Genomic DNA, 12740 nt, shown 5'->3' with positions numbered 1-12740 from the left:
AATTACTACTTTTTTTTCTCTCTGACTTTTTTAAGAATACTTACCTATATTTGTGTTCCATGATTGGGCTTTCGCCAAGTGTGATGGGCACAAAGGGCTTGTGCTGCACTGATGCATGACATATGAAAGCAAGAGTACTCAACCACATATGGCAGAAAGTGCTGCGTGGGCAGCACAATATTAAAAATTCACATCTGTTAAGAATAAAACATTATACATCAATCAATGCAAGGAAAGTGAGCCATTTTAAATAATGTAGGTTTGTTCAAGAGAGGTTATGTTAGACTGAACAGATAGCAGATTTATGGCTATATCTTAGTGTATTAAAAAACCTCTATACAGTATATTCAGTATAAAGCACATGCATGACATAATTAGCAGTAGATATAGTGTTCTGCACATGGACAAGATGGTAATAGAGAACATTCACTGAAACTGAAGAACAATTCCACATGTGGATTTATTGGACTGAATGAACTCAGTGGGCTCCATATTCTGAATACTGCAAAAAGCTTCAAGTCTGTGAGCCTTCAGAGAAACACAGAAGACAAAAGCCACAAAGTCATGATCCTAGAAGTTGCTAGCTTTTGCTTTTTTTTTGATTTAATGGAATCCTGGCATACTAACAGAGAGTGATGCTATCTCTACTATTCCAATCTACATTAAGAAAAGTCAAGTTCATTTCGGAATGTCATATGTAAAGGTGTTACTGCCCTTTTATTTCTGCTCAATTATTTTTAAGCGGCACAAATTTGCAACAGTCAGAAGTGGTTTATAGATGTTGTGCTATTTATTTTTTAATTTTACAGTATACTGTATATTTAGGCAGCATGTGGACACAATATTCAGTGCTCACAAATCCAGCTTCCTAACTTCAAATTTGGCACCCCATTGCTGTCATTGCCCTCTAATATCCCAGTGAAGTTTTACCTTTTCATTGTTTACAGCTTATGCGCCAGTCATGTGTTTTACATTATATAGTTTTCCTTATGATGTCCATGGTGGTGCATTTGCAGCTCCATTATAGGGTGTCAGGACACCCCAAGCCCACTCTCTCTCTCTCTCTTTTTTTCTCACCTTGCCCTTTAAGGGATTACTTACTGGAGACAAACCATATTTCCAGGGTTTTCTGCAAACATGGGGCCTCCCAAACCAGCATGTAGTGGTATACTGAGTACCACCCAGCTCTTCCATTTTTTTTGGAGGTCTGCCTCTGAATGTTACTCTGCCCTGTTCCACTTTAATAGTGCATTTTCTCCTGGAAGGATCTTGCCACTACTTATACTGTCAAATGCCATGAAACTTAATGGAAACATATAAGTAAATAAATACAAGTCTGATTATACTTAGTGCGAACTCAACCCTAAAAAGCAGGATTGCCTGAAAGGCTAGTGGTTAACCTCTGGCATTCTGGGCTGCTTATGCCCGGTCACATTCACTACCAGCAGCACTAGGATCAGTATTCCTAAGGGATACTACATTAAACATCACTCTTCTTTGATCCTAACTTTCCACTCTGAAGACCTTCCCCTTCTTGATTTTATTCCAAAAACAGCATTCTTTAAACTCTAACATGTAATGCTCTTCTCTCTACATTATAGGTGCCCTTTTCCTATACAATACTTTTCTGCTTATTTTGCTGTGATTTAGCTTGGCAAGTGCTTTACTTGAAACTATTTTTTCCTGTTGTGTCATAATAAATCCTTGCAAAAATATATTCATTATGGTGGTAAATAAAATAAAGATTGAATTGTGTATTTCTAATACCTACACATTCTATCCATTTCATTGCAGTATTTGGAGGGTTTTGAAGTACTAGGGTGTTGTACCATGTTAGCCATTATGAATGTAGTGAGAAGTCAAGCAAAATGACAGACACCTTTTATTGGCTAACTAAAAAGATTACAATATGCAAGCTTTCAAGGCAGCTCAGGCTAAATATATGGTGCTCCATCCAGAGCAGATTCCTTGTGTTAGACTGAGCAGATTTGGAAAACAGAGGGAAAGATTGAATGAATGGATAAATTAATAAATGTCACATTCATTGATAATGAATTCAACAGTATATACAAATGTTTATAGGTTTAGAATAACTGCAGAAAAAAATTTATATGTACAAAGCTCCTTTGCTGAATTTCAAAATCTTACATAAGCAGTACTGATACTTTCCATTTAATTTATACACTGTATGCAGTATAGTTCATAGTTATTTATAGACAAGTAAGCTATGTATATAGTAGCACCTTTAGCTAATAGACTAGGCTGATAGTTCTATACAAAAAAAAACTGAACAGACTTTAGAATCAGACAACCCGTGGCAGATGAAAAACTGAATTGATGTGTAGAACAATATACTGTACTGTGTATGATGAAGACTGAAATATTGTTTGTAGCTGTAGTCTTCATGTCATAGAAAGGATAACGGTGCTAGAGAAAGACCATAGAAAAACTAAACTGTTTGTTGAATATCAATGCAGAAAAGATGAGAATGGACTAAAGGAACCCCAGTGTTTCAATATAAATTAAGAATCACTTATTTTTCATTTTTCTACTGTTTTCAGTAGTTTTGCTACTTTGTTTTGTTCATTTTTTTCCATTTTTTATGGATTCCTTTGCTGAGACACAACCAACACTATTTTGTGCTTTTGCTAGAATATTGTGTACAAAATAGTGCCTGACAACACTAAATTGGCCTTATATCGATAAGTGTGGGTGTTTGTGTAAAGGGCTGGTTCCTGCAGCCATTGAAGGCAGTGGTTCACTAAAATCATGATAAATAAACCAGTTAATGACATTCAACGTGCAGTTAACCTCTCTAGGCTAAGCTAAACCCAGTTAAAAACCATGTCAATAGAAACTGAGAGTAACATTTGCTGAAACTACTAGGGTGAAGGTAGAAATTACACATAACCTTCTTATACACACAGACACATGCATTCTGAACAAATCTTGTTGCTTCACTGAACCACACTATTTAGTGGATGATGCTAGTTATATGTTTGAAGGATGAATGACATGCCTTCTGTAATAATAAAACATGTTTCCAGTTGCTGTCCCTCTTCCGGTATGGCCACCTCACATGTCTGGTTTTACCATTTCCCATTAACTGTGGAGTCAATGTTCCCTGACCAGTTTAGAGTTCTAAGCTTGCATGCCATCTGATGTTATATACCATTCAGACCCAATAAAGGTTTTACTGCTATTGTAAATATTTTAAAACATTTGCTACAATGTAATGCATTCATAAAATATATGAATTATGAGACAGTGAATAACGTATAGTAAGATTTTCCTAGCAAAGCCAAATTAAAGACTACAGCCCAGCTAGGAGAGGGGAATACAGTATTAAGCCAATTTGTGTTTGCACTGTATAGTCAGATACAATTGGTTGTGGGGCAGCATAGTTAGTTAGCTGTGTGTCTTTTTCCATTTTCACTGTGCATAGGGAAGTGATACAGGTTGCACAGAAATTAAAGGATACAAATTAGGTGTAATGGGAATGCACCCATGGCAGATCACCTATAAAGTAATGTAATCATAAATGCCCCTTGGTGAACTTCTATAAAAACAATAACAACAATGTACATGACTAGTCTGTTCTTTTATTTATAAGTGGGTGACTGGTAAATATTGAAGGCTTATATTTTCTTTACAGAGACACCTTAGCACCTGTCTGACCAGTATTGTTTACAGAAGAAAAATTGTCACAGAAGGTAATTACAGTGACTGTACCGTACGGAATGACGGCATTGGTAACGTGCAATGATAGTGCAACATATGGCAGCTGGCAATCACAACGGTGACTCAACACAAACGTACTTTGCTATTGTTGGTGTGTGATGAGAGTGCAGGCTTTTTTAAGAAGTAATTGTAGTCAGCTCTGAAGAGTAAGCATGGGAGTGGGCAATTGTAAAATGTTTTTTATGAAAATAACTAATTACGCAATATGTCCAAAAACATTTTTTCCATCGTTCTAACCATTTCTTGAACTCAGATTCAAGTTTATGAAGATCTAGAGCCTTTCTTGGCAGATGGAAATATTGATGGAAATATGAAAAAGAAGACTATGTGGACAATCTCAAAATATAAAATATAATTCAATGACTATCTGAAAACTTCTTAGGCTCATACTGAGTAGAAATTAAAAGAAATACCATGCACTGTAATGGCCCTATACTGTATGTGATTAGCAACTCATACTTTGACTTGTACTCTAAGGTATAGTGGTAGTAATTTACGTTGAATTAAGCTGAACTTAATTTCAAAAGTAAGTTTTTGTTTCTTTTCAATCACTCAGCCAACTTAACCTGGTTTTTGGAATATGGGCAGCCACAGACTCTCAGCACCATTGGACACAAGACAGGAACCAACCTTGGAGAAGACAATGCACTGTTGGCCACATTCACATTTGTCAGGGCAATTTAGAATGAGCAAATAACCCAAGACATACTTTTTTGAGAATGAAAATGCTCTCATTATTTTAGAGATAAAAACTGATTTTTTGGTTTTAGTGTGGCATAATACAGTATTTATCATTTTCAAATCCACTTAATCCAATTTACAGACCAATTCATTACATGTCTGATGAAGCACACACACAAAAACAACATTTATTTATATAGCCTATCTTCATACAAAGAATGTTACTCAAAGTGCTTTACAAGATGTGTAAGAGAAAGTTACAAGAAAAAAAAAACAAGATTAGGTAAGAATAATAATGAATAAGTGACAAAAGGAAAAAAATCCATACAATTTTTTAAAAACTAGACATATAACTAGTAGAAGGGTAGTGTCCTTTATACAGTATCATATTGTAAGTCTCTAAAGATGAGTCTGGTAATAATGTCAGATGACCGGGAGGACAGAAAATCAAATGAATATAGTCCAGATAAGCCGGAGAAAAAAAAACAAAATCTGTACCCACATTTACATTCACACAAGACCAACTGTCATGTCCAATAAAATTTCTTAATTTATTATGGCTTATTTAACCATAGAATATATCTTCTAAATAATAAAGTGAGAACTGGAGATGTGCATCTTTGCATTTATGTGTGTCTGCTTATGGGTGTTCTGCAAAGAAATGGTAGTCCTTGTGGACTTGTTTCTGCTAAATCAGTTTTTTTTTCAGAAGTTAATATGAAAACTGAAATTTATGCAGTAGGCAGTTTTCGGTAGGCATGAAGAATTTGATTTCTAGTGTTTATACTTGAATAGGTCCTGGAGGTTAGGTTAGTTGGGAATCCATGTTCTCCCATTTACAGTATTAATGCATGTGTGCATGACTAAATTCCACACTGGACTGCTGTTCTGTACAGGGTGCGTTCCTGCTTTGTGCCAGATCCTGGCAGAATAGACTTCGGTCCTCTAACCCCAATTCAATTCTGTTATATGATTAGGTCAAAGGCAAAAAAAGGCTTTAAAAAAAAGAGAGCAAGTGTAAAATAACATGTTATAAATTTCAAAAAGATTTATTTTTTAATGCATTTTTTGCTTTATATAATTGTTTTTCACTGTGACAAAAGTTATATTTTATTGCGAGTAACTCCTAACAAAACAAAATTTAAAACCAGCAAAACATTTATTTTATTCTCAAAAGCAATGAATTCAAAATAATTTTGTTAGTCTTTTGCTTTAGTCCTACATTAAATCAGGTAACTTAATGAGCATTGTATTAAATCTTTATAGTTTTATTCTATTAAACACTTTGGGGCTTGGCCGCCTGCTTACTTTGCCCACCAACATTTTGCCTGCACTACACGCTTTTGTGAAGAAGACGCGGTCGCTCCTCCGAAACCCCCTCTTAAACGGTGATACAATGGGAAACAAATCTAGTTTCTTGTTTTACCTCCTCTTTGCTCGATCAGCTGCTGGCTTGCTGCTGCTACCATGCTGCATGATCTGCATCTTTGATCTTTGGACATTTAAAAGCCTGTACGGCAGCTGTCCTTTTGTCTCACTACCTTGTGTCTCTTCTCCCCCAGACATCCTCTGCTCCTGTTGGGGGTCCTGCTCCTGAGGTACGCCCCTATGAAAAGGAAGATTTTCTATTCTTTTAATTGAGTGACGGAACTGTCCCCTCCGACTGCACATGGAGTTTGATTCACTCCTGAAAGAGACTTATATTTGTTTGAAGTGTTTGAATAAAGTTTCTGTCTCTAAAATCTCCTCTGTATCTGTGCAACTCTGTGGCCCAAGCATGACAGTGTATGTGGATTTCACTTTCACCAAACAATAAATCTTTTAATTCTCGTGGATACGCCACTTCATTGGGAAGAAACACTATTCAACCTCTTTTCGCTGTTCCGTTATTTTACTGAGTTATAATTTCCATTTGTTTGCACTAATGCAACCTTTACTATCATTTTTTTGAGACTTTTGAATTTTCCTACTTCCATTATCTCTAACCTGTTATGCATGTGTATCACGCCAACATTTTTGAATTCTTTACGACATTCTACTTTGTCATCTACTCTTTGTCTTTTTCCGGCCCTGGATGTGGTTAAATCTCTTGGCACAAAGTGTTGTTTCACAGGACATGAAAGTATTTTTCTGAGAAAGTCACTTCTCGTCTCTCTGAACAGGTCTCGTCTCGTCCCAAGATTTTTTGTATAATAGAGAGATATAACAAACGGGACAGATCTTTAATAAGGCTCTTTCTTTTTCACTCATTCTTCTTCGTAAGAGTAGCGGTCCTGATTTGCTCTCCATGTTAAGGGTTATTAGAATTCTAATGACCTGAATGTTATATACTTGACAGATAAACACACTTGACTGACATGATGTATTTACTATAGAGTAAGAAGCTTCCTGACGCACAGTAGCCCAAAAACTTTATTCACTGGCATGTGAGAGGCCTGCTTAGAGAAAATCATGGAGGCAACCTGCCTATGACACATTTTAAAATAGAAATGTCTGTGTAACCAAATTCATGATGTCATTATGCTTAAGTGATTTGTTTTTACAACGGTTTTTGTTACTCTGATTATTGTTTAGAATATATATGGCTATTCTTGTCATTTACAGAGTACAGTGAAATTCTTACTTGCATGTGCCAATCAACATTCAACATGTTTCCACTCTCTGGTGCCAGATTATGTGGGAGGCTTGGTGGACTGTGGACTCATTTGCTAATTATTGGAGGATATAACTCAATGTGGAATGTGGTCAGCATCCTCCATACTGTTCACACCCTTGGCAATTTTCACCTCATAGGTCTCATTTCATTTTTGTGGTACTTGATTAGGCTAAAAATATATTTATTTATGTATTTTATAATGTAATTTGTTGACTTTGGCAATTGCAGTAACATTTGTAAAATTCATATCCATATGATCTACAGTACTATATCTTATTTAAAATACATTACATATCCTAGCCAATCCAGAAAACAGACAAAGACAGAATAAGAAAGCCTTACATTGTTTTAAAGTTATCATTCTAATAAGTTGAATCTTACCGAGTTTGGCATGTTTACTTATTTGAGGACAGATTTAGTAATTTCTGCCTGATTCTAAATACACTTTGGGTTGCTCCTTGCAAACTGGAATTGATTGTTTGTAATTTTTAGCAAAATAAAAGCATTCTTTTTTATTTTGTTGAAACAGAATATCTTCAGTTGAGCAAAATAAAATTACTGTGATTTCAAGATTGTTGGATAATAAGCAAAGATGTTATTCCTAAAAAGACACATGAGCAAGTGAAATAGGAGCCTGATGACATCCCTCATAACTATGATTTTCATCATGAAACATTCTGAAAAAGGTTAAGATTTATGTGATGTGGCCAGGATTCTTTGAAGAAATTCTCTTACTTTAATAATTTTAAAAAAATATATTGATGAAAGGTTATATTTGATGCACTGTTGTTGAGAAAACAGGCAATATTGAATCGATTGATGACAATGAGAGAAAGAGTTTGCATTTGTAACTTGGTGATCAACATGTTGTTTTTATTTAAACACTTTAAGTGAGAAATAATGATAAATACAGTACTCCTGCTGCTTAGGGTTACAAGGCACAGCTCAAAAAATAAAATAAACTAAAGCTTTCCTGCTCTTCAATCCTTTACTTCCACTTCTTATTTGCTTACCTCTAACTCTGAATCCTTATACCTCCTTACCTCCATCCCCACTTTCACAATCCTTCCTGTATCTCTGTCTTCTGCCCATATACAGTATACAGTGATTAAGCAACCCATAATTACCCTGGCCATCGGACCTTACTTTTATTCTATGTTAATTAGTGTTCTCTAATTTCAATTCTTACTTTGTCTTTTTTTCTCTTTCTTCATCATGTAAAGCACTTTGAGCTACATTATTTGTATGAAAATCCATCCATCCATTTTCTAACCCGCTGAATCCGAATACAGGGTCACGGGGGTCTGCTGGAGCCAATTCCAGTCAACACAGGGCACAAGGCAGGAACCAATCCTGGGCAGGGTGCCAACCCACCGCAGTTGTATGAAAATGTGCTATATAAATAAATGTTGTTGTTGTTATTTTAAAATTCAAATTCTGACCAAAATATAAGCAAACATACAGATGTGCAAATTTACTATTTATAAGCAGTGACCTTTACCTGTATACTATCTTATGACAATAACAATAACAAGAACACTAAACAATACGATTGGTAAGGGACACAGTTTTCATTTCTGTGTATTTCACGCCAGTGACTTGTTAAAAAAAGGGCTGTAAAGACTTCTAACTTGTCATGTGGTTCTGTTTACCAGAGTGATGTTTTTGAGATGGCTTACTGCTTGGATGTATGGGGTTCCGTTGTATTTTTTTCTCTTCACTTCTTAGTTCTAATAGCATGTATCTCTTGGACTGAGAACTGCTCTTCTGCTATGTGAACTATACAGGGTGGTCCAGATCTAATTATGTAATTATGAAAAGGTGAACACATCGCACCTGCTGTTCGACTGACAACCATCTCCCCGCCATTTTAGAATGCAGGGCAGGTGTTGCCATCTATCGGCAACAGAAATAATTTTTTGTGAATTCTCTATGTAATAAACTTAATAAGTTATAGCATGGCAGCACAGTGGCACAGTGGGTAGCGCTGCTGCCTCTCAGTTAGGAGGCCCGGATTTCGCTTCCCGGGTCCTCCCTGCGTGGAGTTTGCATGTTCTCCCTCTGTCTGCGTGGGTTTCCTCTGGGTACTCCGGTTTCCTCCCACAGTCCAAAGACATGCAGGTTAGGTGGATTGGCGATTCTAAATTGTGCTTGGTGTGTGGGTGTGTGTGTCCTGCGGTGGGGTGGTGCCCTGCCCAGGATTGGTTCCTGCCTTGTGCCCTGTGTTGGCTGGGATTGGCACCAGCAGACCCCCTTGACCCTGTGTTCGGATTCAACGGGTTGGAAAATGGATGGATGCAAGTTATAGCGTCATGAAAATTGCATAATTAGATCTGAACCTCCCTATATATTGAAGTCTAGGCTTTGAGAGGGTAGAGGCTGAGCTAAACCACACAGTTATTAAGTACAATAGAAAGCTGTCTTCATTGGTAGAACTGCAGATCTGGTCAGAACTAGTGGAAAATATTTAGTTTCTGCAGTTTTCTTAAAACAAACATTCTCTGCTGAGATTTTATGGTAATGAAGGTTGTATTTGTCTCCTATCTGTGATCTTTGGCGATAAACAGGCGGGCAGGTAGCAAATATGTTTAGGTTATTTAAAGGCAATTTGAATGTTGAAAGAGTTTTATTTTTTCTTGTAATGGTGTAATTAACAATACCAGCTCAACAGTCAAGTATGTTCTGCATTGGTACCATATTCTAAAGGTTTGGACATTTTACATTATAATAGTGTGAAGCATGACACTGGATTCAGGTAAATGCTGGGACACCAACTGGGTTGCCCCATTTAATCAACAAAACTGAACTAAACTCAAAAAGTGCAAGTTGATTTAATCCAAAGTGGTATTCAGAAGTCTTGCAACACCTTTAAGGTCTGGATTGGAGCTCCATCTCTGATGTGCGTCAGTCCACAATTTGACACCACCTTCTGTTGACACCTCGAATATCTAGTCCTCCAACCACAAGGGGCATTGTCAGTTGTCTTAATTGGGCGTAAAGAGATGGTACAATTTGCGACAGCACTCCTTCACATTCCAGGGTGGTACTACTTAATAGAATATACCAGGAGAGTGATCTTCAGATGTGCATGTGTGATAACATTTTCTTAGTGATCTCTGAACTTCCATTGGTATTTGTTGCGCTATCCCCTAGCCAAATGACATTGGCTTTGCCTTGTTCTTTAATTCTCATTTACTTTGCCTCATTTTCATTTTTCACTTGTGATCTACCATGTGTTTGTCTAATGTGTCTTCCACCTTTCATGGTTGCAAGATGATAGACTCAGTTCTGAGTATAGACAGTTCTCAGTTTAGTTATGGGATTACCTGCACGCCCTTAAACAGCACAATTTTTTCCAGTGGTTAAATAATTAAAATATGTCACAGCAGATGTCTCCTCATTTGATTTCATTTTTATTTTGCTCTCACACCCACATAGGACGAATACACCTATCTTCATAGAAATACAAGGCAAAAAGTACTCTAAATTTTCAAGGGAAGTCCCAACCTCTAACATGCCAGATGTCAGGTGGTGTTGTGAGAATATCTAACACTGCTCTGAAATTGAAGTTTCAGTAATTAATGAAACATGACCTAAAACAGAAGTCAACCTTCCAAATCCATTAACCATATCATTCTCTGAATTATATGTTTATATAAATCATGACTGTTTGTAGAAGTCTCAAGTACTTAGCTTAATGTGTGCCTTTGTTTTCTATAGGAGGAGGTGGTAAGAGGAATGGCCGAAGTAAAAAATGGAAGGAAATGCTAAAATTGCCACATATCAGTCAGTGTGAAGGGTTAAGGCAAACAATTGGTAAGTACTTGCCTATTAAGGTCATTTAATTTCCCAAAGAAGGTTGAACCTCACTCATAGACTGCATTGTGGTCAGGTGCATTATTGTTAAATATACCACTCTTTAACAGGCTAAAATAAACATGTTCATGGTGTACCCAATTGACCTGTTTTTTTTTTTTTTTCAAACTAAATCTTAACCATCTGATTTAGTCGCCACCACTCAGTCAAGACGCGTTCTTTTCTAGAGATAAGATAACAAAAATGAGTTATTTTTTGGACATGTTATATTGGTGGAAATGTCAAATTATTTTTGTATATATGTATGTATTTATTAAAAGCCCATGCAGAGTGTTTCTTTTTTCCAGCCTTTTACTTAGATTAATGGCAGTATTAGAAAAACTGCCCACAGCCATCCTTAACTGACTTATTAAATTAAGTTTAATAATCTGAACTAAAGTTTGGTATTACAGCAGGCCATCTATTTCCTATTTCTTAGCTACTTTCCCACATTTTTTTAGAATGTAGTCTACATAATACCTCCGAAGGTTCTAAAGCATCTTTCATCCTACTAGATTTTAGTCTCTTTGTCACAGGTTATCTTCATATACAATATAATAATTGAACTCCTTTTCAGTACATAGAGTTCTTTAGAAAGATCATATTAAGTATTCTGTTTTTTTATCAGGTAGTGTTTTTGAGAACTTCACTGAAAGTCTATATTTTAACAGTATTATGTTTTCTGAATTATTGTTTGTGGCAGCATGGTGTAATGGTTAGAGCTGCTATTTACAGAGACTTTGCACAGACTCCATGTTTCTGGGTGGGTTTCCTTCCAGGTACTCTGGCTTTACTTCCACTTGTCAAAAGAGTACTAGTTTACCTAGTGTACCATCCAGGAATTGGTTCCTGCCTAGTGTCCTAGTGTTGCCAAGACAGGTCTCATCTTCCTGAGGCTACAAATTGGGTTTTGTAAATAAATGGCTATTATTATTAAAATTAATTGTACCGGTGTGAAACTCAGTAACAACATTATAGCTTTATTTCTTAATGTTTTTTTACTCATATCTCAGACTCAGCTTTTAGTATACAGTCATATTAGTATTACAGGTATCCTCAACCATTCAGAGCTGTCAATAGGGTGGATGATATAGGTAGGTGGGTGACTGGAAAAAGGATGTCTCAGATGTATTTGTTTATATTGTAAGAAATGCATAGAGAGATGTAAAATAGCTTGAGGCACAACAGTTTAATGGCAGGTGTTTTTGTCTTTTTGACAAAGAAAGTGGTTTCTGGCCCAAATTTGGAAGTGATTTTATGTTTAGATGAGAGGAATTGCTGCTAAAATTGATGCATTTCATTGATTTCTTGCAGCTTTTCTGGCAGTTTTTTTTTGCATTTTGGCAGCTATTCAGGTGGTTCTGAAGCCAAGGAATTTGATTTTGACATTTATTTTGTTCTATATCATTTCTTCAGGAAATCACAAATCTTTACCGTCTTTCCATGACGGCATCTTGAATTCAATGCACAGTTCAATTTTGAGATTGTTTGCATCTGCCATTGCTGAGATAATTTCCCAGAATTCCCAGAGAATGTGTGCCATGTGACGTTGTCAGGTCAGCCCCATGAACAGTCATATTTATGAGCCGTTTTGGTTTTCTCAGCCTTTTGTGTGCAAATTCTTGTTATTGGTCTTTCTGACGGCTTTTGAACTTTCTTTATTGTCCTTTGGTTTCAATTCTTACTTAGTGTTTCTGGCTTGGTGAAAAATCATTTTGTATGTTTGGTAACAACCCCTGCTTGTATTTTGTGACCTTTTTTCCTGTGCCTAAATTAAAAATATCTTTTCTGTGGAAGAATCGTGACT

General features: G+C 36.3%; 1 protein-coding gene across 2 annotated transcripts in view; it reads left to right on the top strand.

The window, feature by feature from the left end:
• The window catches only part of grk4 (G protein-coupled receptor kinase 4), a 278224-nt gene that overhangs the window by 85967 nt on the left and 179517 nt on the right, over positions 1–12740 (top strand). For both annotated transcript variants that reach the window (XM_039751644.1, XM_039751645.1), the window contains exon 2: positions 10799–10894. In XM_039751644.1, the coding sequence (XP_039607578.1) occupies positions 10799–10894 (96 nt within the window). The remainder of the gene's footprint in view (positions 1–10798; positions 10895–12740) is intronic.

Source organism: Polypterus senegalus, chromosome 4 (genome assembly GCF_016835505.1).
Source record: "Polypterus senegalus isolate Bchr_013 chromosome 4, ASM1683550v1, whole genome shotgun sequence".
Classification (NCBI taxonomy): domain Eukaryota; kingdom Metazoa; phylum Chordata; class Cladistia; order Polypteriformes; family Polypteridae; genus Polypterus; species Polypterus senegalus.
Note: the sequence above shows the minus strand (reverse complement) of the source record. Positions and strands in the feature narration are given on the sequence as shown.